The 22,827-nt window shown below is 53.7% G+C and overlaps 6 protein-coding genes across 6 annotated transcripts; 2 read left to right on the top strand and 4 right to left on the bottom strand.

Moving 5' to 3' along the window:
• Positions 1–71: 71 nt before the first annotated feature.
• Positions 72–2,493, top strand: NUU61_006185 (J domain-containing protein; the record flags this gene model as incomplete). Its single annotated transcript, XM_056656713.1, has 6 exons — positions 72–101; positions 166–250; positions 314–540; positions 605–1,259; positions 1,325–2,263; positions 2,342–2,493. The coding sequence occupies 6 exons, from the start codon at positions 72–74 to the stop codon at positions 2,491–2,493; spliced, it is 2,088 nt and encodes a 695-aa protein (XP_056509513.1).
• A 1,505-nt stretch (positions 2,494–3,998) lies between these two features.
• NUU61_006184 (Zn(II)2Cys6 transcription factor domain-containing protein) lies at positions 3,999–5,203 on the bottom strand (the record flags this gene model as incomplete). Its single annotated transcript, XM_056656712.1, has 3 exons — positions 3,999–4,808; positions 4,878–4,961; positions 5,018–5,203. 3 exons carry the CDS (start codon positions 5,201–5,203, stop codon positions 3,999–4,001), a joined length of 1,080 nt encoding a protein of 359 aa, XP_056509512.1.
• Positions 5,204–7,232: 2,029 nt separating this feature from the next.
• Positions 7,233–8,978, bottom strand: NUU61_006183 (D-arabinono-1,4-lactone oxidase; the record flags this gene model as incomplete). Its single annotated transcript, XM_056656711.1, has 1 exon — positions 7,233–8,978. One exon carries the CDS (start codon positions 8,976–8,978, stop codon positions 7,233–7,235), a length of 1,746 nt encoding a protein of 581 aa, XP_056509511.1.
• Positions 8,979–9,589: 611 nt separating this feature from the next.
• Positions 9,590–14,638, bottom strand: NUU61_006182 (putative gelsolin repeat protein; the record flags this gene model as incomplete). Its single annotated transcript, XM_056656710.1, has 4 exons — positions 9,590–9,845; positions 9,907–13,559; positions 13,643–14,322; positions 14,476–14,638. 4 exons carry the CDS (start codon positions 14,636–14,638, stop codon positions 9,590–9,592), a joined length of 4,752 nt encoding a protein of 1,583 aa, XP_056509510.1.
• Positions 14,639–15,719: 1,081 nt separating this feature from the next.
• Positions 15,720–16,688, bottom strand: NUU61_006181 (ADP-ribosylation factor-like protein 2; the record flags this gene model as incomplete). The annotated part of the gene is made up of 6 exons (XM_056656709.1): positions 15,720–15,851; positions 15,941–16,021; positions 16,076–16,221; positions 16,279–16,295; positions 16,350–16,460; positions 16,516–16,688. The coding sequence occupies 6 exons, from the start codon at positions 16,686–16,688 to the stop codon at positions 15,720–15,722; spliced, it is 660 nt and encodes a 219-aa protein (XP_056509509.1).
• Positions 16,689–17,307: 619 nt separating this feature from the next.
• Positions 17,308–22,763, top strand: NUU61_006180 (Transcription factor; the record flags this gene model as incomplete). Its single annotated transcript, XM_056656708.1, has 5 exons — positions 17,308–19,032; positions 19,087–19,693; positions 20,567–21,481; positions 21,542–21,854; positions 21,905–22,763. The coding sequence occupies 5 exons, from the start codon at positions 17,308–17,310 to the stop codon at positions 22,761–22,763; spliced, it is 4,419 nt and encodes a 1,472-aa protein (XP_056509508.1).
• Positions 22,764–22,827: the final 64 nt, after the last annotated feature.

Raw genomic sequence — 22,827 nt, 5'->3', positions numbered from 1 at the left:
AGCCCAGTACAACGATCTTTAAATTCCGCGGACGGCGGCCACCGCTGTCTGTACTCTGACCGCGCCGCATCATGTCGTCAGACTATACCTATGATGAGCAGGTGAGGGAAAAACTGTGCTTCGGATTTGAGTATAAGGATATCGCTGACTGACTACCGGTCTTAGGGTCAATTTTTCCCCTTCTTCATCCTCACCTTGACCGGCCTGGTTACCCTCCCTCTCACTTATAACCTCCTCCGACCCAGCAAAGGTGAGTTCGGTGCAGTAACCCAGTTCCTTTAGGTCCATGCTGACGATCGCGCGCCGTCAACAGAGCTAGAAAACACCGCTCCCCGCATCAAGTCCGATTTCAAACCCCAACATGCCGATCTCATCGATGGCCAAAAGCGCAAACGCCTGCGCAAGGAGCGCCGGATCAAGCGCATAGTGACGGTGATTGTGGGGTATCTGGTCATGGCATGGATGGTCTATTTGATCATCGTGACGGCCAGGACCGTGCAGAAGGTATACGATCCGTACGAGGTTCTGGGCGTCTCAAGGGTAAGTTGTGCTTGTCTTCCGTGTGATATCCAAGAGACTTGTAAAACTCATAATGCTTGCCCAGAGTGCCGACGAAAAAGCTATCGCCCGCCACTATAAACGCCTTTCCCTCATCTACCACCCCGATAAAATCCGCCCCGACCCCGCCAAGAACGAAACCATTGAAACCCTCAACGACCGCTTTGTCGAGCTCACCAAGGCCTACAAGGCACTCACCGACGAGGAGATCCGCAACAACTACCTCCAGTATGGCCACCCTGATGGCAAACAGAGCTTCAGCATTGGTATTGCTCTTCCCCAGTTTATTGTCATGGAAGGCAACGGGAAATATGTCTTGTTGGTCTATGGCGTGTTGCTGGGTGTTCTTCTGCCGTACATTGTCGGAAAATGGTGGTATGGCTCGCAGCGCTACACGAAAGAGCGTGTTCTCGTCGCTAGCGCCGGAAATATCTTCCGCGAATACAAGGACGATATCACGGATGGCGGCATCATCGGAGCTCTGTCTTCGGGTGAAGAGTTCAAGGAGATGCTCAAGGGTGTCCAGGCCGAGTCTGGACTGGCCAAGTTGGAAAAGCGGGTGTTGGCAGACGACTCGTTCCTGTCTGCCAAGGACCGCGAGACTCTCAAGCAACTGGACAGCTCCTCTCGCCGGAAGGCTTTGGCTTTGCTGTGGGCTTACCTGGGCCGCATCGATTTAGGCGATGCCTCTCTTGACGCAGGTGAGCTTTTATGGGTTTCTTGAAAAATTGAGAGTTCAGAACTGATCCAGGACCATTTGCTACAGAAAAATACGAAGCCGCTCCCGTTGCGCTCTCCCTGACTGAAGCATTCAGCGCCATCTCTCTCGCTTTTGGTAACCTTCGACCTATCCTCGGCGCTTTCCAGACGTCGCAGAACCTCATCCAGGCCGTGGCTCCGGGTTCGTCGCCGTTGCTGCAACTTCCTAACTTCACGGACGCGGTCGTGAAATCTGTGGAGGGCGAGCATGCAAAGGAACACTTTACCGTTCAAAGGTTCATGAAGATCCCGGAGGACCAACGGCGCAGTCTGACCGTGGGCGCCGGCCTCTTGTCCGAGAAGCAATATACTGACGCCGTCGCGGTTGCACGGCAACTGCCTGTCCTCGACATCTCGCGCGCATTCTTCAAGGTCATGGGCGAGAAGTTCATCACGCCGAGCAGTCTGGTACAGCTGGTGGTGAAGGCCCGTTTCATCCCGCCTGGCTGCACGAATGTGCCGGCAGTGAGCGAGCTCGACCTCGAAGACATCGACCCTGACGAGGACGACCTCGACGCTCTTATGGGCCGCAAACCGGCCAAGAACCGCACATCCAAGCTTGCGAACGGCAAGAAGGTAGAGTCCAAGATCGAGACCATTCAGCCGCCCCTGGCCCACGCGCCGTACCTGGCCCGCGACCACTCTCCGCGCTGGCACATCTTCCTGGCGGACACCAAGCAGGGCAAGATGGCCGTCCCGCCGTTTACCTTCACCACCTTTGACAAGCCGCTGTTCGACGAGGCTGGCAAGCCCACGTTCAATGTGCAGACTCTGAAGATGCAGTTCCAGGCCCCTCCGCAGGTCGGCGACTTCACCTTCGCCCTGCACATGCTCTGTGACAGCTACCTGGGCCTTGATCACCGGATGGAGATCACATTGCACATCGACGACCCGGCCAAGGCAGCCGACGTGGCCGAGGAGGATGATATCAGTGAACCGGACGAGGGTAAGTCTTGTCTTGATCTTGTGTCATTCTGATTCACTTTGATATTGCTTTCAAATACTAACACTAATGTTGTTGTAGACTCCATCGCCGGCCAAATGCACGCCCTCAAGACCGGCCAACCCCCCAAGAAGAAGACTAGACGGGATTCCGACGACTCCAGCGAGAGTGACACCGACGGCGACGCCGCCGAGACCAGCGACACCAACACGGAAACGGATGTCGAGGATTGATTTTGATTTCCCTTGCATTGACTGAGTGATTGCGCGGTGGACCGTGCAACGTCCCTGGAGGGTCTGGCCTTGTTTCTTCTTCTTGTTTCTTGTCTGTCTTGTTTATTGGACAGCTTCTTCGGGGTCTTTGATGTTCTTCGACTTGCATTTTTCTTTTTTTGTTTCCCTTTCCCTTTTTTTACACCCTATATTCTTCTTTTTTTTTGTTGACTGTGTATTTTCATGTATTTGGTCCGTCTAGCTCCGGAAATAGAACGTGGGAATACAAAAGCACACCATTCTCTAGGTACAGTAAATAGCCAGAAAACAAATAGATACCCGTAGATACTTACCTCCCCGGCATTGAACGACCAAGAGTGCAATCCATAGATGCATATGTGTGATACAAAGGGAGTGTACAAAAGAGCAAGATAAAGAGCTATGACGGAGAAGCTCTGCTGTATTCCCACAAGAGACTTACACTTATGTACACCTGTTTCTGTGCGCCCCCTCGAATCAGCCACCCACAGACAATCCACTGTCCTATTCTCCCGCGCCCTTCCTACTCCCTTCCTTGCTTTTGTGTTCTGCGACTTCCTGGGGTTATGCCGGATGGAGGGCCTGTGTGACGTTTGTGGGATGGATGGGGGGTTCAGTTGCCTGGATGGTGGGATGGTGGGATGTACTCATGATGTATGCATTCTATATTCTGTCTGACACATTCTTTTTCGTACTTTTTGTTGGGAATCAAGGGATTGGAGCCAGTAGGTCTGATCATGGTACCTAGAATCTTATGTAGATAGAATAAACTAAACACTGTATGATCATATCGTACATTTCTATCAATATCCATATCTAATAGCTGGCATCTACTCAACCCAGGCACTGGCACAGACTGCTAGCAATGTAGCAAAGCCATAGAAGAAGGGGACACCTAAATTGATAGGACGGGTCTCGACTCTTTCACATCAAACTAGATAGAGTAAGAAAAAGCTCCCGAGTTCAAGAATGAAGGAACCCAAATAAAAAAAAAGAGCCATGCACATCCAGGATATCCCCTGTGTCCATATTGCTCCATGTCTGAACACCGCCGAAAATCCAGAAAGCTCAAGCTAGGTCATTCGTCAAAATCAAATCAAATCAAAATGCAAATTCAAATGCAAATGCAACAGGGTTGGGGTATAGAAACGATAGAAAAGAAGAAGAAGAAGAGTAAGAGATTCTCTCTCTGTTTCTCGTTCTCATTCTCTCTGGATAATTGCAAATTAGAGAGAAAGCAAAGGGAAATACCAAGAGATCAAAGAGAGGAAATGAAGAAGAAGTAAAAAGAATGTATAGAAATAATATATGACCAAGAAATGAAGATAAGAAATAAGGCTGCACTGCAGCTACGCTCTTACTAGAAGAGCGGGGGGTAGAAAGTAGAGTGGGGATAAAATCAAAAGAATAATCAAGAGGGGGTGAATAGAAAAAAAAAAAAAAAAAAAAAAAAAGATGATCATGCCCAGGTTGACAACACATCTCATCTATCCCGAAGGAAAGGTCCAGCCCGGCGTAAACCCAGGATAGAACGGGGTTTCCTGCATAGAGAACTGAAAGTCACTCAGCATGTCACCAGACAGATTCCCCGACAGATGATGGGACTGATGTGCATCAGGCATAACCCCCGACGGCAGCCGCACAGCCGCAGACTTCGCAGCCGGTGGCGCGTCCATTAGGTCACAGCACCCATCCAGGAAATAAGGGAAGGACGGGTCATGAGGACCAGCGTGCTGGACGGACAGCGGTGCAGAGGGCACTTCGACATGAGGAGGGATCTCGCCGGGAGCCAGATCAGCAGCGCCCAAAGACGAGCGCGGCGTGGGCAGCAGCTCGTGGTACCCCGTCTCGGCATACCCGTAGTTCTGCGGATGCGGATGATGAACGGACTGCAGATCCCACTGCCAGCTCGGGTGGCCGCTGCGGCCCGTCATCGGGGTCGGGATCGGGTTGGAGATCGAGGAGCGGGAGAGCACGGCCGACGAGGGTTCGGGAGGAGTTGCGGGCTCCGGCGACGGTTCTGCCGTGGCGCTGCACTCGGTGGATGTCGACAACAGCCGCAGATAACGCAGATCCTCCGAGTCCTCGTCTGGCTCGTCTGCGTTCTCCTCGGCTTGTTTGATCAGCCCGAGTCGGTCGAGGATTGCGTGGGTCAGCGGATAGCCGTCTGGGGCTTCGGCTAGTGGCTCGCCGGGGAAACCCTCGTTGTTGATGCAGAATTTATATAGTTTCTGGAGGGCCTTGACCACCAGTGAATGGTGGGACTCGAGCATTTCGACAAATCTTGTCGAGGCAGGCTATCGTTAGCTAAATGGTATTCCATAAGAAATATTGGCTTCATAGAATATTCACCCTCGAGAGTATACTTTGGTTTGTGCGGCCTTTCTTTCGCGGAATAGACATGGGTGATTGTAGACCGAGCAGCGATTGCAGGGTTGCTTCCCATCACACTATCAAGTATACACATGAGCATGTTATAGCATTAGGTCACCGCAGGCAGACAAACCTTGGTCTTTTTCACGCGACAGCGATCACATGCCTTGAGGACATGCTTGCGCTTGACCCGAAAGACGCGCTGGTCTCGCTTGTCGTCTCCAGTCCGGGACCGGTGTTCTAGTTCCGATAGCGCAGCTACCGCGATATCATCGATGCTGTGCGGAAAGCCCTTGGGGCGAAGCTTTGGCTGCCACATGTTGGATGGGAGTGCCACAGCAAAAAAAAAAAAAAAAAAAAAAAAAGCAACGATATAGAGCAAAAGCTCAGAGATGGAGGGATGGGAGGGAAGAAATCACAATGCAGGGACAGTAGAAGCTAAAGCCAGCAGAAGATAGAAGAGAATGGCGTAGATGGGGTGTAATTTGAGAGATAGGCAGAGAGGGAGAGAAAGATAAAAAAAAAGAAAGAAAGATGAAGAGAAAAGAGGCTCAGCTGCCATCCCACATTGATATCATGATTATCCCAGGTTGCAGGCGTTGCAGAGTCGACCCGCATCCGGGTTAAGGGCCGGTAGAGAATAGGCAGAGAGAGAGGCAAAGAGAGGGCAGAGGGATACCGGGGGTGACGTGGAGATTCCATGTCGCAGCGAGTTGTCTCTCACTTTCTCTTGACTTGAGGGGGGCTGTGATAGGTAACCCCGCGCGCGTCTAGTCAACACTAGAGATGAGCACGGTCCGAGCCGTCAGAGCAGAGCCAGGCAAAAGCAGGTTCGCTAGGGGAGCTTCTCCTCCTTCTCCTCTGTCTGCCTACATCCCTAACCCACCCCGGGCCCTGGTCATTTGGGCAGCGAGCAGGGTCAACGCGCCCCCCCCCCCCCCCCCGCTATGGCCACTGTGATTTGCCCGCACTGCGAGGAATCGCGATGGCGTAACGTCTCGTCACACGATGCACGGGCTTCGCTGTTCAACACGTGCCGGGAGCCAACAGAGACAGACAGGGCGGCTTAACATCATTCCATTTGAGTGATAGAAAGAGAGAGGGGGGGAGGGAGAGCGAGAGAAAGATGTGGCGAGAGAGGGCTATGTGTATCACCTGATGTACTCCAACGTGGGACCGCAGAATCAAATAACCGCTACAAGGCAGAGAAGTATTCTTGGATATTTGAAATAATCTAAGAGATCTGATCTGGCCGAGATCGAGGGGGGATTCCTAGGTAGATCGTGGTCCTACCTAGAAGATACCGAGGAAGTTCGAGGTGTCTTCGAATCTCTTACTTCCAAGGTTCCTCTGACAGCATCTACATAGTATCCTCGCGCAAGGTAATAACAATGTCTCTCTCTCTACCTAGAAATTACATCCCCAAGCACCAGTCAACCCCGGCACGCCGTGTAGCACCCGCACAGACGTGACAAGTGCCTGACCATTCCCGTGCACGAGATCAGATCCCGACCTGAACCTCAGACGCAGCCCTAATCGGAACCCTCCCCGAGGAATGATAAACAAAATAATAATAAAAAAATGTCGATCTGGGTAGGACTGCTTGATCCAACTGGCTTCGATTTGATTTGATTTCCATTGAGATTCTACACATCCTGAATCCTGGTCCTCTTCACTCCCTTCGGTGTATATAGACACCGTGTCTAGAACCCTTTTTGTGTACGGGGGAAGAAACCGGGGGAGGGGAACAAGGATCAGAATACAATTTGAAAGAAACCCGAGGCAAAGACACAAAGAAGCCAAGATAAGTCTGACTCTCTGTCAATGCATCCATGCCAGGTGTATCCACCTGGTCATCAAGTCTCATAGTTCTCGTCGTCTTGCGGTCAAGAGAAGCCCTCTATGCAACCGCACCTGCATCGGTCTGCAGTCCACGCCACTAGCTCACCGACAGATTGGGGATGGGAGAGGAAGATAGGCACGAGGCAAAAAAAAAAAGACGTTTCTATCGTGGAAAACAAAACGACCAGATGTAAATAATTGACAAGCGGGAAATAAAAAGGGGCGGCGTTTCGGACATCCTCGAAGCCCAACATCAACATGTCAGACAGCCCAATCGAAAAAAATCCCGTAAGAAATGGCGGCCTTGAGGATTTTCGTAGCTGGGGAGAAGAAGAAATCAAGTTATTTCTTTTCTCTCATCAGCATGGCGTTCTATGAGTCTTGGCCTCGTCATCTGTCAGGGACGATCAGCAGGACACACTAAGAGACCCGGCCTTCCACCCAACCACAGCCCAACGGTGTTGGCCTGAACGATGTTTGAATGCAATTTGAAATTATTATTTTTCTCACGCTCGTTGCGACCGACCTGATCCCTCGGGGAGCAGAATACTGGCTTCACCCTTGGCAAGCAAATCAAAGCTTTCCTCGCTGGTCGCCGTAGTTGGCGGACTAGGGGCGTGGTCGGGCGGCAACTCGTACGTCGACTTTTCGTCCACGAATGGCTGCGCAGGCTGAGTCTTCCACCGTCGATCGCCCACCCACTCGATCCCGTCGCCGGCGCCGCTAATGTCGGGCCTGCGACGCTCGCGCTCACGCTCTAAGAGGGGCAGCCGCTCCCTTGGGTCAGGTGTGTCGTCCGCAGGCGTCAGGGGCAGGTGACGGCAGTGCCATTCACCCACGAACATGCCATCCGGGTCAACTTCTTGTCGCACCGTCAACCACTCGTCCATGTCCTGGCCGTACCGCTCGCGCAGCTCGTGCGGGCCCGTTGTGGTGAAGTTCTTCGCCCAGTGGGGTTTGGCGCCCATGTCCCGCATGAGCCACTCGAAGGCTTCATAGTATCGTGCCCGGCACGGCGGGTCGCGAGAATACGCACGGTACAGTGTCGCGTTGAGGTAGAGCGTGGGGCCCTCGCGGCAGGTCGGATCCAGGAACGGCCGCAGGTTGGAGTTTCGCGTCGAGTCCGACACGCGCACCTCGACGGGACAGTGCACCCACAGGCCCTGCACGGGGAAGGGGATGCGCGCAGTCTCGGCGTCGCCATGCAACCACGCCGACAGACGGCCAATGGCCTCGGGGCCCTTTTCAAGCGGGAGCGCCCACTCATTAACAAACTGCGAAAACAGGCAATTCATCAGTAGCCCTGTGCGGGCCGGCTCGACAGCTTCAGTCACAACCGACCCCGCGCGGAAGCCGTACTGCATACCGAAGACAAACCATTCCACCCACGGCAGGATGCGCGGGAAGTAGGACGACAGTGCGAGCAAATTATGATAGATGTGGTAGCCGAGGCGCTCGCCATAAAAGTTCTTCGGGGGTGCGCGCAGCGGAAGGTCGGTTTTATCGGCGCGCCAGATAATCGCGCCCTTCTCGTAGGGCAGCCACCAGACGCGGACGAATTCATGGGATGTCCATAGTCCGGAGGACCAGTCATTCAACACCCGCGCCAGCGAATACCGCTCCTGGCGCCAGGCAATATTGAACGAGGGCTTCGCCTTGAAGGTCACCTCCACGATGATCCCCAAGGCTCCCAGAGACAGCAGCGCGGCACGGAACAACGCCGGGTTATTGGTCGTGCTGCAGCGCACCAGCTGGCCATTGGCCAGCACCAGACTCAGGGCCTCGATGCATTCCGAGAGCAGACCATGGCGTAGTGAGCTGCCATGAGTGCCTGTGGTAATCACGCCCGCAATCGACTGACTATCGATGCTTCCCAGATTCGCCAGTGCCAGCCCATGTTCCTCGAGTCGGACCCCCAATTCGCTTAATCGAATCCCCGCCTCGACGGTGACGGATCCAGTCTCGGAGTCGACGTGCAGTACGCGGTTGAAGTCATCGAGGTTGACGAGCCAGGACGAAGTGCAGGTTAGATCGGAGGGCGAGTGGGCGCTGCCAACGGTAACCAGGCGGCGGCGACAGCGGCGGGCCAAAGTCACCAGCTGCTGGATCTCCGGCACAGATTGCGGGCGGAGGTACAGCTCCGGGCGCGAGAAAAACGTCTTCGCCCAGGTGTGATGGAGGTGGTGGGTGGATGCGCGGAACGGGACCGCGGGGTCGAGCCGGGACAGCTCGTGGAGGATGGAGGGGTCCATGGTGGTAGAAGGCCAATTCTCCCAGAGACGGTCACGGCATATCTGCCCAATCTCACATTCAGTCAATGAAAAGAACGTAGGGCAGGGAAGAGAAAGGGGGAAGGGAAGAGGGAAGAAAACGGACGCTAAAAAAAGTAGATGGCGACATCGCGATAAGTTCAGTTGCCGACCCACCTTTACATCCGGAGCTTCCCCCACTTGCTTTTCGATCTGGTTTCACGCTGTGGCATCTCTGGGCGTGGCCGGAGCTCTTTTCCGACTGAATTATCAAGTGAATTGCTTGGTAATTTGCCCTGCAGAAATCACCATGCATCCCATGATAGCGTAAGACTGTAAACGACCGAAGCGGGAAACCCGGACGGATCAGTTTTTTCGTGGACTGACCTTCACACTTCAAAAAAAACAAAATCATTGCTAAAGCCACCTGATGCGATGCTACCCTCGAAGATCTATGTACATCCCAGATGCTCCGCCATGCTCCTCTAGGGGGTACACACCACAGGACTCCTTCAAGGAAGCTCGTCTGTACAGCCCGAAATATGCACACGAAATGGAGAAAAATGCAAAAAAAAAAAAAAAAAAAAAAAAAACCAAATACATGGCAGCGAAGATTAGTCTCTTCCCTCCTGAGATCGAATGGCCTCGATCGCTACGTCCAGAGGGAACACGCAGGGAGCGTGCAAAGATCGCTGATCCCACTTGCGGAACGCACTCTGACAACGGTCTGGGATCCCGCCCAGCGCGACCAGACTCTTCGGGATGAATGGTCGATCCTGCAGCGAGGTGGCCAGGATTCCGTACTCGTGCGCAAAGACCACTGCCGACGCGAACTCGGCCGATTTCTGAGACGCGTGCTCACCCACGATTCTGAAGCAAAGCGAGTTAAGTTGTCAGGGCATGGAACTAAACAAGGCAGAAGTGCACTTACACATATATCTCAAAGAACGTATCCAGAACATAGACGTCTTTCTCCGTTAGGTCCTTGTAGCAGAAGGGTTCAACTTCCTGGACTGTATCATTGGGCCGGACGACGGGGGAGCCCGAGCCCGGACGGCGCATCCAGAATCGATGTGGTTGGCCTCGTTCATGATCGACGCGGAGGAGGCGAGTGCGGAAGTGGTCATACTTCGGTTTGAGCTTCCAATACTCCGACAACAAGTGAGGAGCAGCTTCCCGAGATCCCGCAAAGACCTCATAGAAACTCTCGGGCTCCTCGTCTTCGGCAACCTCCTCGAACTCGCCGGTCAGGCCGAGATCCATGCCAATGAGCCGGGCCGCACCCGTTTCCTCCGGCCCACTGCCCTTGCCTTTCCACAGATACAGCTTGCCAAAGGGAGCGGAAATCACGAATGGGAAGCCAGAACACAGGTTGCGCAGCGAGTAGTCCACTTCATCGAAAGCCATTTGCCCCAGGTGCTTGCGGCCGCAGAGCATATATAGGGCGGATGAATTAGAACGGGAGCTAGACCCACGGCGGGTGATCATGATTCCACCAAGGGCTTGAATAAAGCCCCTCGGCTCCTTGCCTTGCCGGATCACCGCCAATTTGCAGCTATTCTCCCGGGCCACTTTGCGTGCAAAAAGCTGGGCGTCTTCCAAAGCCGCTTCTGAGACGTCGTCGCCACACCAAAGGTATACGTCAGTCTTGTTGCCGCCTTGTGCTTCGAACAGGTGCACACACAGGTACATGCTACCCTCGTACAAGATGTACTCCTGGTTGACAGGAAGCTCTTGGCGCTTGCCATCGCCCGTAAGCTCCCATATGTGACGCTTCACGGTTCGCATTTTGGTGTCGTCTGCTTTGCTATTCAGCATCAATTGCGGGTCAATATCCATGCGGTCTCGGGGGTTGGGGGACGTCTTGAAGAAGCCCGCAATGACCTCGCGTGCCTCTGCCGCCTGCGCGACTAGCGATGGCGCAGACATTTTACGAGAAAGTCTGTGCGGGTCGGCAGGCTTCTCCAGGGAGATGTCGGCACGCTTGATAGGGACTGGTGGAGAGGGATGGCTGAAGTTCCGTGGGACGGGGTCTCGCACTTCGGCTACCGTCACACCAGGAATGCTTTTCTGTGAAGGGGTCGAAGGTGTTTCCATCCGGTTTTCTTTGAAACTTGTCCGGAGAGGGGACGGCGAAGACGAAGCGTACCGAGCCTGCTGGCTCCATTGTGGCTTCGACGTGGAAGGCGGAGGCGAGGGCGATGAACTGGGCTTTGGCGGCACAAGTGGCCTGCTTGACGGACTAACGGCCCCAGGAGTTTCAACCCCACGAGGCGCATGATCGACATTTCGAGAAACGTATCCGTTGACATCCCCAGCAGTTTTAGGAGAGGGTGTTCCAAGTCCCTGCTGAAGCCCACTATTGAGGGCATCCTGGAAGCTGGTCTTTACTCCAAGGACCTGCCTGGTGACCGGGCTTTCTGGACGGGTGTTTTCAACGTCAGGAACTGAATTGGGCTGTGACAGACGCTCTGAGTTGTTGTCCGAAGAGTCAACAAACACGGGGGCAGTTTGCGGCTTTGTGACTTCAGAAGACGAAATGGCACCAACCTCCTGGGTACTTTGAGCAGACGAGGTAGCTGGAGCAGCAGATCCCTTGGGGAGTCGTCTCTTAGGCCCTCTGGCACGACCCTTTGTCTTGTGAGTCAGAGACGTAGAGGATGAAGCAAGCCCACCCTCTCCCGAGACCGGCGTCACCGGCTCCTTCTTGTTAGGGTGTTCAGCAGCGGCGGGCGGACCTCGAGACAGGATACCTGCTAGGGCAGGGTTGATTCGGCCTGCAAGTTTCCCTTTAGCAGCCAGACTTGGGGTTACAGACGCCGCACCAGCAGTCTCTGCAACATTCGCCGATGGCAAGCCACGAACCGAGTTGATTGCCTCAGTGACAGGCTTCTGTGCCGCCTCCGTGCTTGGCTCGATGGAGTTCACCGAATTCTGCTGGTTTTCCTCCTGCTTCAAGGAAGACTGAAATCTGAGGTCGTCTGCCTCGGGCTCAATAGGCGTCGTTATCGCATGAGGTTCTTCGTTAACGCTCTCGCGAGGTGGAGGAGACTGTGGCTGTTGGTCTTGGGATGTTCGGGGTGTACCGATATCTGCAGAAGGCCTAGGACTCGATTCGTTGGAAGGGATTTTTTGTCGGACACTGTTCGTCCTTGTCATGGTGTTCCGTTTTGCGATCGCCTCTGGCACCGCACTAGTTCGTTTTGGCGGTGCATCGTCCTCTCCTGCCGTATTTCGTCTAACAGAGCCTCCACCAGCCTTCATGGCCTCCTTCTGCTTCAAGATACTATCCTTGAATTCATCAACACGCTGGGTCTTCTTGGGGCCACCTGTGACATTCAGAGCAGCTTTGCCTCGTAGAATATTGCTCTTGAGCTCGTCTGGCGCAACGTAGTTGCGAGTCTCGGTCTTCTTCAGTTTTCCAAATACATTCTTGAATTCCGGTTCTTGCGTGGGCCCAGTGTCTTTGGCGGTATCTCGCTTCCGTAGGTTGGCTCGGAGATCCATCGCAGGAGACTGAGGCTTCGGCTTGGACGCAGTCGGTTCCCGCGAAGACACAGGTGAAATTGACAAGTTTGGTTTTGCACCCAAGACTGGAGGCGATGTTTTGCGGGATGTTTCAGGTTCTGGGGAAGGCTCAGTCTTGTATTGCTCAGACTTGGAGGAAAGCTCCGGCTCCAAAGACGGTTCAGGCTTGGGGCTAGGCTCAGGAACTGCCGTTGGCTTTTGCGGTTCAGTCTCTTGCAAAACAGGAGGCGCATCCCTGGTCTTCTCAGGTTCAACCTTAGTTGGCGGTTTCTCGGTTTCTGCAGCAGCAGCCGGGGGTTCCGGCACGGGTTCTTTCGCTTTGTTGGCGTCTGAACTGCCATAAATGGACGGTGTCCCCGTGATGCTGGGCTTCTTGAAATGGGTTCCTAGCGGAGGCGTTCGCATCAAACCCACTGGAGTGACTTCCTTAAAGTTGTTCACCCTTCCCATATCCACACTGCCTCTGGACTGTCGCTCTCTAGCCCAAGATGATTGCGACGGTTGCTTCTTGTGCCGCGGAGATGTTTCAGGTCGATTGAGAGCACTCTCCAACCAACTGGCTTTGGTAGGGCTCCAACGCTTGGGATCCATAGTCCTCGATACCGAAGGGCTTGATGGCGTATCCGAACCTTGAGTTTCTTGATTCACCAAGCTGCCAGACCGAGCATGACCATACAGTGCCGGCCTGCTCGGACTGCCCTCCGCCCGCCCAATATCATTATTCCCCGTGGAAGGCGTGGTTGGTCTTTCAGTGGAGCTGGTTGGGCGCGCCACGGTTGCCTCACTGTGACTGGAAAAGGGTCGTTCGGAGGGAAAGGATGAGACTTCCCGGCTATCCCGCAAGCCGGTTGTAGCAGGAGCCATGTCACTGAGACTAGGGCCGACAAAGCTGTTCCGATTTTTTATAACGGAATTGCCTCGGCTGAGTCCTTGGGGGATTTGCGCGCTCCACCGCTTCGAAACGCTGTCTGACCGCTTCATCATGGCGCTCTGCACGAAGCCACCGAGGCCTTTGGTGGGCGATGTAGAACGAGTCCGCTCTGGTGACATGCGGCGCTGCGTTGGGGACGGGGAGCCGAGTCATCGCCAGCAGGCTCCGTTTGCCGAGGTTCCAGCTTTTGAGCACTTGACAATGGTACCGGCGACCCCAGTCGAGTAGCCTGCGAGACCGAGGACACGCTCGAGTACCGATGGTCCAGGCTGCTGTCGCCAGCTGTGGAAGCCGTCCTCGGTGGTGATATCTCCTCTGCGCCATCCGTCTTTTCTGGCTCTGCCGTCGATTCGCGACTCATGCCTGGCAACCTCCGACCCATACCCAAGTCAGTGCGGTGATCCGGCGGTTCTTCGCTCTTTCGGTATGCAGGAGAGCCAAGTCCTCGGTCTGGGGTCTGACGAAACCAAGAGGGGTCCTTGGACGAGAGCGATTGTGCGATCTGGGCGCGAGACAACTGGTTCTCATCCGATGCCGTCGACGCATTCCTCAGGTGGCTTGAACGAGTGGGAGATGCAGAGCCGGGGGACTTGCTACCGAAATCCCGCGAGGACGGACGTTGCTGCCACGACAAGGTCCCCGTTCGGCTCCGCGACAACGGTGGCAGTGCTCGCGATGGGGAATCCATTTCTGCGTCCTGGACAGACCCGCGCCTTGAGTGGTCTTCTTGCGCCGCTGTATCTGGAGTCCGGTCAGCCCTTCCCGGGGTTTCGGGATCTAGTGTCTGCAGAGTCGGCTCGAGCTGCTCGGGAGGATCGATGGAACGGTGGCCCAGCGAGGCACTTAGCGTGGGTGAATCATTAGTGGGGGCAATCGATCGTGCTCGCTCTGCCAATACCGCCAAGACGTCAGCACATCATCAAAATGCAGCCAGTACCGTTGGGAAGACCGGGGTTCGACATTCTCCGAGGCACTGCTCTTTTTTTCCCACCTCCCCAGATCATTCCAGTGGAGGGGCCACAGAAGGGGCGGAAATGGTACCAGCTCGTCGGGCCTGTCTTTCTTTCCGGCCCTGCAGAATCTCCTCCTCTAGCTTCTTAGTGCGTTCTTCGTCTTCCTTGTCGCGTCGCTCGCCTAGTTCTCGAATGCGCGACAGGAAGTCGTTCACATCTTCGGATCCATCAGGGTTGGTGGGTGTAGTCATGATCCTTCGCCTCCCACGGTCGTGGATTTCACAAAGAAACACGACCGAAGGAATGAGTGAAAGGGAGGGGGTGAAAGAGAGAAAAAGAGAAGAGAGTGGAAGAGTGGAAGTTCGGGCTGTGAGATGTTCTCCGCCTTGAAATTAAATGGGGACTCGATCGTTAAGTCATTGGCTCCGACGCGCACATCACTGGGGGTTTTTCTTCTCTTCTTTTCTTCTCTTTCATTTCCCCCCCTCTGTTACTCTAATATGACCTTCGTCAATACCTTCGATACAATCAACATCCACTGAGCTTAGTCCAGACTGCAATATCCTACATCCGAGGATCCCCTCCAAGGCGTGCCAGTGTTGGTTTGTTTACGTTGAGAGTTGTGGATCACCTCAGGTTCCACCCCGCAGGTTTCCCTCAATCCATGGATCGCGACGAGGATTTTTCCCAAACTCCCAGGAACTCCCAGGGGATCCTGCCGTCATCCGCTTGGACTCTCCAAGGTGGTTTTGGAGACTTTGGATGTATCACTTGGATCACTTGGTACCTTGCAGTACGCCACTCTCAAGGGCAGACCCGATTTCTGAGTCATATTCGACCCAATTCAAGGTTTTATTCTGGAATGTCACTACCCTGCGTGACATTTCTTGTGATGTCTATTTTTGTTTTTGATTCTTTTCTCTCCTCGCCAATTCTAATTACAGAATTAGTCCCATCTGTAGGGGATCCGGTGTGGTCGATGTGGGTATGGCACAATCTCATAGATCTGCGCAATTGCGAGTGAAACCCGTCCACAACACAACAAACTTAAGGCAAATGGGACTTGTGGCAATACTAGCACTAGGCCAGAAAAGAAAGCTGCATAGCAGTTGGAATATTTTCTTGTAGAAGCGAAGTTCAATCGGACTGACCTTCTGTTGAGTATAATGGTAGGGTGGGACAGAAATTTCTCAACCCCGGTGTTTTCTCTTTTTATTGAGACGTGGGTATAATCATAAATAAATCGAACAATATTCGCTGAGCAAATTGTATTGTCAAAAAGACAAAACAACCTGGAAATCGGACACTTGCCCATGAGGTGCAAGATCGAGGCTAGTAAAGGAACAGCCGGTCTTTGGCGTCTTGCACCACCCACTCTAACCCTCGAGTAAGATTTGTCCCTGTCATCGCACTACAGGGGAGAATGGTCCATTTATGGGTTTTGATCAAATCCAAGCCGAGACGCTGTAGTGGTTCCATCAGCCCAAGTCCCGCCACATCCACTGCCTCGCCACACATAAGAAACCACGATTAGAAAAAAAAATTATACATACCTCACGAACTTCATGTTCGGTCATGCACCCTTCCACATCAGTCTTGTTCAAGAATACCATGAGACTGGCTCCCATGAGTCGCTAGAAACAAGTGTGTTAGTTCGGACCCGAGTTCAGGTCTGCGCGGGGACGCACCTCTTCCAGAAGCAGACCCGCGAGTTCTTGTCGGCAATCATCCACCCGCAGACGATCTGTCGCATCGACAACCCAGACCAGCGTGTCGGTCTTTTCAAAGTAGTTTTTCCAGTAGGATCGGAGGGTCTTTTGCCCGCCAACATCCCCTGGGAGTTGTCAGTCTGTCGTTCGCCATGCCACAATGCTGAGCAGCAGGTGCTTACAGATGTTGAGCTTGTATCTGCGTATCCAGTTAGTCATTTGCCCACCCCATAAATTTATCAGAAGTTCCCACCCCATAAAATCAATGGTTTTAATGATAAACCCCAGGGTCGGGCTGACCGTGGTGACATCCTCGTTCATGATGCGCTTCACAATCGTTGTCTTCCCGGCATTATCAAGTCCCCTGTGACCACCGTTAGTATCTCATGATGATTTCAATGTCCATGAAAAAGCCATACAGCATTAATATCCGCATCTCCTTATCCTTCAAGCGTGCCTTGCGAAGTATTGACAGCATGGCTGCTGATGGAATTGTATCCCCGGAATTCTGGGGAGTTGACGGGATGAAGTTGCTGCCAGCGTTCTGCAGAGCGGAGTACTTCTCACGTTTCGAGTTTAAGACCAACCACATAATCCAATGAATAATATAGGATACTATCAACACAAACTAGATGATATAGTTTAATTATAGCTATCTCAAAATGTTTGATTTCTTCATTGGAGTATCCAGCAGTAGGTGATGCAGTAGCCGTGCCTATAGCCAGGTTAAGCAGCCGTCAAAAATACCAACCCAATGGATCTCAATGGATCAATAAAGAATACTGTATAACGATTTGTCTTTCTACCCTCTACTCCCATCGTTGTACTTGGATTTCCCATTTTTCGGGGGTATCAAAATCCTCAAAAAAGGGGGAAATAGAATTTGAAAATATATCACCCTATAAGCTGGTTGAATGCCTGAAAATATTTCTATTTGAACAGAAACGACTCTCAATCTCTAATCATTCTTCTCCAAGGATGAAGCTGATGCTGCATCCATTTTGGGCCATCAGACCGCTTATATCATCCCCTCACCGCCCAGGAACTTTTTTTTTCTGCATGTTGATCGGTTTTCTTTTTTTTCTGATGAACGAGCCAGTGTTGCCGAGACTGTGTCTGGGGAGCAGGAATTTACCTTGCAAATTTTTCGCGAGGTTTGAGAGGACACCTTTCCTTGTCACTGACAACGGTCCTTGACCCCCGCCTCCAACATGGCACCCAGCACGGCGAAGCGGAGCTCCGCCAAAGACGACGATTTCGTCCTGACGTTGTCCGACGACGAAGACGTTCTCCGTTTCGACGAAGGCGAAGAGGAAAATGAAGGTGCCGATGGAGATGCGCCTGTCGCCGACACCAAAAAGCGCAAGCGAGAGGCCGAAGCACCTAAGGGCAAAAACAAGAAAGCAAAGCAACAATCGAAGAACGGGAAGAAAAAGCAGGGCAAGGACGAGCTTGTTAATGCGGACGCATCCGATGAGGAGAGTGATGGTGCGATGGATGCCGGCGAGGATGACGGTGCGCTGGACTCTGACTTCGAGTTTGATGTCGGTGGTGCGGCCAATCGCGGCGTCGTCGAGGGATTCGATGGGTGGGGAATTGGTGACGGCGAGCAGAATGGATCGGGCGGGGATAAAAAGGCAGTGGATATCGACGAGATCATCTCGCGGAGACAAGCGAGAAAGGAGGCTGCGTCTAAGAAGAAACAGAAGAAAAACGAGGTCCCCGAGAGCGCCAGCGCATCCGGCGAGGAAAATGCCGAGTCCGATGGTGGCTTGCCGGTCGAATTTGAAGACGACGAGCTGATGGCTGCCGATGGCTTCGGTATGGGTGCGGACGGCGAGGACGAAAGCGACGCCGAGGGCCCTGAAGTTGGATCTGGCCCGGAGGAAGACGAGGATGAGGATGACGACGATGACGCTGCTTCCGACAATGACTCTGTCGCCACTCCAGTTGGTCATCCTGACGACCATGGGTTAGACCGGGAATCTGATGCTGAGAGTGAGGTGGATGCCGAGGAAGAGGAGAAGCGGAAAGCGTTCTTCGCTCCTGAAAACAAAAGCGACGAGAAAGCAGCCATGGCCAAAAGCACCTTCCAAGACTTCAACCTCTCTCGACCGATTCTCCGTGGCCTGGCCTCGGTTGGTTTCACCGACCCGACACCCATCCAACGCAAGACGGTGCCCGTGGCTCTTCTTGGCAAGGATATTGTTGGTAGTGCCGTGACTGGTTCAGGAAAGACGGCAGCCTTCGTCGTGCCCATCCTGGAACGTCTCCTCTTCCGGCCGCGCAAAGTTGCTACAAGTCGTGTTGCGATTCTCATGCCCACTCGAGAGTTGGCAGTGCAGTGTTACAATGTTGCTATCAAACTGGCTACCTTTACGGATATCACGTTCTGTCAACTGGTTGGTGGTTTCAGTCTCCGTGAGCAGGAAAACATCCTCAAGAAGCGGCCAGATGTCATTATCGCTACCCCCGGTCGTTTCATTGACCACATGCGCAACTCGCCAAGTTTCACGGTGGACACGCTCGAGATCCTGGTTCTTGACGAAGCCGATCGTATGCTGGAAGATGGATTTGCGGACGAGCTGAATGAAATCCTGACGACAATCCCGAAATCACGACAGACGATGCTTTTCTCTGCAACAATGACGGATACAGTCGACAAGCTTATTCGGGTTGGACTCAATCGACCAGTGCGCTTGATGGTCGACTCGAAGAAGCAGACTGCCGTAACGCTGGTCCAGGAATTTGTGCGTTTACGGCCCGGGCGAGAGGACAAGCGTCTCGGGTATCTTCTGCACTTGTGCAAGGAAATCTACACGGGGCGTGTTATTATCTTCTTCCGACAGAAAAAGGAAGTGCATCGCGTTCACATTGTTTTCGGGCTATTAGGCTTGAAGGCGGCCGAATTGCACGGTAGCATGAGCCAAGAACAGGTATGTTCGACTGACTACACCTTTTTATCTATCACACACTGACCCATTATGTAGCGTATCAAAAGCGTAGAGAACTTCCGAGACGGCAAAGTTTCTTTCCTGCTGGCAACCGATCTGGCCTCCCGTGGTCTGGATATCAAGGGAGTGGAGACGGTTATCAACTACGAAGCCCCACAGAGCCATGAGATCTACCTGCATCGTGTCGGGCGAACGGCCCGTGCTGGTCGCTCTGGTCGCGCATGCACGATCGCCGCCGAGCCCGATCGCAAGGTTGTGAAGGCGGCTGTCAAGGCAGGCAAGGCGCAAGGCGCCAAGATCGCCAGCCGTGTGGTGGAGCCCGCCATTGCCGACGAATGGGCGCAGAAAGCCGCGGATCTCGCTGACGAGATCAACGAGGTCATGCAGGAAGAGAAGACCGAGAAGCAGCTGGCTCAAGCCGAGATGCAAGTCAACAAGGGCGAGAACCTCATCAAGCATGGATCGGAGATCATGTCGCGACCCAAGCGCACCTGGTTTGAGACGGAACGGGAGAAGCGAGCGTCGCGCAAGCTCGGTGCAACTGAATTGAACGGGCCTGGTGCAGGCCAGTCCAAGAAGGAGAAGATCAAGCTCAGCAACAAGGACAAGAAGCGTCTGGACGATGCCAAACTGCGGCACGAGGGTAACATTGGATGGAAAAAGGGACGGGCTGAGCGTGAAGCCCCGAATGACAAGGGCAAGGGCAAGGGGAAGGGCAAAGGAAAAGGAAAAGGCAAAGGGAATAAATAATGAGTCTATTTCTCGTGTACAGTACAATGAGACTACATTCCATGGATATATACATCGACACCGATATGAAGAATTGGCGCCCCCACTTCCTATATTGGAGGTTTTCTAGGGTTTCTACCGTCTCCGATCATCCGTGGAGCCATCGGTGGATCCCAAGATATCCCGATTATTGGCTCCATCACCGTGGAGCCAGCCTTAACTGGCGGACTGGCCTGATCCGACGTCAATACTATCTCACCGTTCCAAACCGCCTTAGCAAAAAAAAACTCCCCCGCGATCAGGAAGCCCCACGAGGGGGGGCCAAAACTCCCCTTTCTTCACCCATTCACCCTTGAAACTCTTTTTTTTCCTGCAATCTCTCCTTTTTCTTTCATTCTTCAATGGAGGTCGTGTGCCATCCGCAATTGGCGTGACATGGTGGTTGAGGGCTCTGGCATGGCTGACGTGCCTCACAAGACCGGGGTTGCCCGGAAGAGCGCCTTCTCGTGCGAGGCCTGTCGCAAGCGCAAGGTGGGCGCGAATCGGACAAATCCCGAGCTTCCGATTAGCTGACTCTTTTCTTTCTTTCTTCTCTTTTCTCTCAACAGGTCAAATGCAATGGCGCAAGTCCGTCGTGTTCACGTTGCGCTGCTCGAGGCGAGTTCTGTGTGTATAGCTTGTGAGCACGGCTCTCCGCTTCCCACGTCAATTATCGGTTGCTGATCTGCCCCCTCTCTCTCTCTCCCTCATCCCAGAGCCCCCACGTTATCCTACACCAAACAACTAGAAACTCGAGTCGCCCAGCTGGAAGATGCTCTGTCGAAGGTGCGCGGCCATCATGTCGAGGTCGAGGCTCGGAAAGGTAGCTCGCCGGCGTCGGTGGCGGAATCCAGCTCGAGTGCTGGGCGCCGAATCAAGACGGAAGACGACACTCACGATCTGGCACGGGAATTCGATGGCCTGAATGTCGAGAATGACGGTCGCATCTCCTTCCATGGACCGACCAGTCTGTTCCAGCTCCCCAGTGGGGTGGTGAACGAGACGGCCACCACCTCATATTTCGCACAGGAGCTGGAGGCCCGTAAGGAACGCCTGATCAACAGCGCATGGCGTGAGAGAGCCTTTGAGCAGATGGCCGCAATGCCCGAGCCTTTCCAGTACCTGCTCGATTCTCACTGGTGCTGGATCCAGCCGCTGTTCAATTTCGTCTATCGCCCGGCGTTTACTCGAGATTTGAAGATCCATGGACCCTATTACTCGGATATCTTACTCAACGCGATCCTCTCGCACTCGGTCCGCTGGTGCAAAGCAGAGCCTCAGGTTGGCCCGTTGCTTGATTCTTTCGACGGCGGGGCCCTGTTTTCGCACCGGGCTGTGTCCGGGCTCTACGACTCCCTGAAAGTCGGCTATGCGGGCATCCCGACCATTCAAACATTACTCCTTCTCAGTGCGCAAGAATGTGGTCGCGGGAACCGGACGCAAGCCTGGCTGTATAGCGGCATGGCATTTCGGCTGCTGGACGACCTAGGAATTTCGATTGACAGCCGCAAGTATTCTGGGTCGGCGCAGTTGAGTGACGAGGACATCGAGATTCGTAACCGGCTCTTTTGGAGCTGTTACTTTTGGGATAAGGTGGTGTCGCTGTACTTTGGCCGGGCGCCGACCATGCAGCACTCGCACGTGAGCCCGCCGCGAATGATCCGTAAGTCTTGATTGGTATGGCCTTTTCGTTTTTCAACAAACTAAACGCTCTCCTCGGCAGTGGATGATACCTCTGAGATCGAAATATGGACTCCTCATGGGGTCAGCTTCCCCGATGGGGCTCACTATCCGCCTACACAGGCCCATTCAACATCATGCTTCATGAAGATGTGCGGGTTAGCAGAGATTCTCAACCAGATCTTGATCCACATTTATGATCCCATGCGTCAAACCACCGAATCCGAGTTCTATGACTGCATCCAGGAGCAGGCCAAGAATCTGAGCGACTGGTGGGATGAACTTCCAGACTACCTGAAGCTTGTGGCGACAGAGCTACCCTCGTACAGCCCGCCCAGTCACATCATGATCTTGAAGTATGTTTTCATGCTTGTTTTTGGGAGGTCTTCTGCTAATTACATTCTAGCTGCCTGTATCATACTATCAACATCTTACTCCATCGACCGATCCTCTGCTCCCGGGAATTGCTCAAAAGCCGACAAGAGACATACGACAAGAGCCACCTCGTGCAATGCCTGGCGTCGGCAACAACAATACTATCCCTGTTCGATCTCTACCGCCGCACCTTTGGCGACAACCACGTTGTCCTGTCTTTGGCCTACAGCATCTACACCGCGGGATCAATCTTTCTGCTGGAAATCCAGGCCCTGAAATACGCCGCACCGGGAACCCTGGATAAGCTCAAGTTCTGCATATTCGCACTAGAGCGAGTCAAGCTCGCCAACCCGGTCATCACCACGGCTCTCAGTCTCATCTACCAAGAGCTACAAAAGCTCCAGATCGACATCCACGTCACCATGTCCGCTCCTCCCCCAGACCCCGACCAACAACCCCATCACCATCCTCAATCCCACCATCCCCACTCTCACCCGAGCAGCCAGTCCCCGTCCGTGAGCAGTAACCCATCTCGCCACGTCTCTCCGGGCCTCCAACACCCGCAACAGCACCCCCACCACCAGCAACCGCGAGCGGCGATAGGCGCCAGCACATCAGCCGGCACTCCTAGTCCCAACCCCCTGATGTCCGGCTACAACACCTTCCAGCAACACCCCGTCGCAGGCTTCGATCTCTCGCGCACGGGCGATATGCCCCAGATGGCGCCGACGCATCTCCTAGGCGGGATGCCCGATGCCGTGATCACGATCGACGACCCGAGTTCGTACGAGATCACCCCCGAGGTGTTCGAGGCGTTTTCGTATGCGCAACCCATCACGACGAATATGACTCCCGCCTTTGATCCCACTTGGGCGGGACCGCCTCGATGATAGGTGTCTTTTGTCTTTTTTGTTTATCTTTTGTGTTGATGATTCCCTGGGTCTAGCGTCAGCG

The sequence above is a fragment of the Penicillium alfredii genome (genome assembly GCF_028826965.1).
Source record: "Penicillium alfredii strain IBT 34128 chromosome Unknown utg000009l_segment0_segment0, whole genome shotgun sequence".
Classification (NCBI taxonomy): Eukaryota; Fungi; Ascomycota; class Eurotiomycetes; order Eurotiales; family Aspergillaceae; genus Penicillium; species Penicillium alfredii.
The sequence above is the reverse complement of the archived record's forward strand: the minus strand, read 5'-3'. Positions and strand labels throughout refer to the sequence as shown.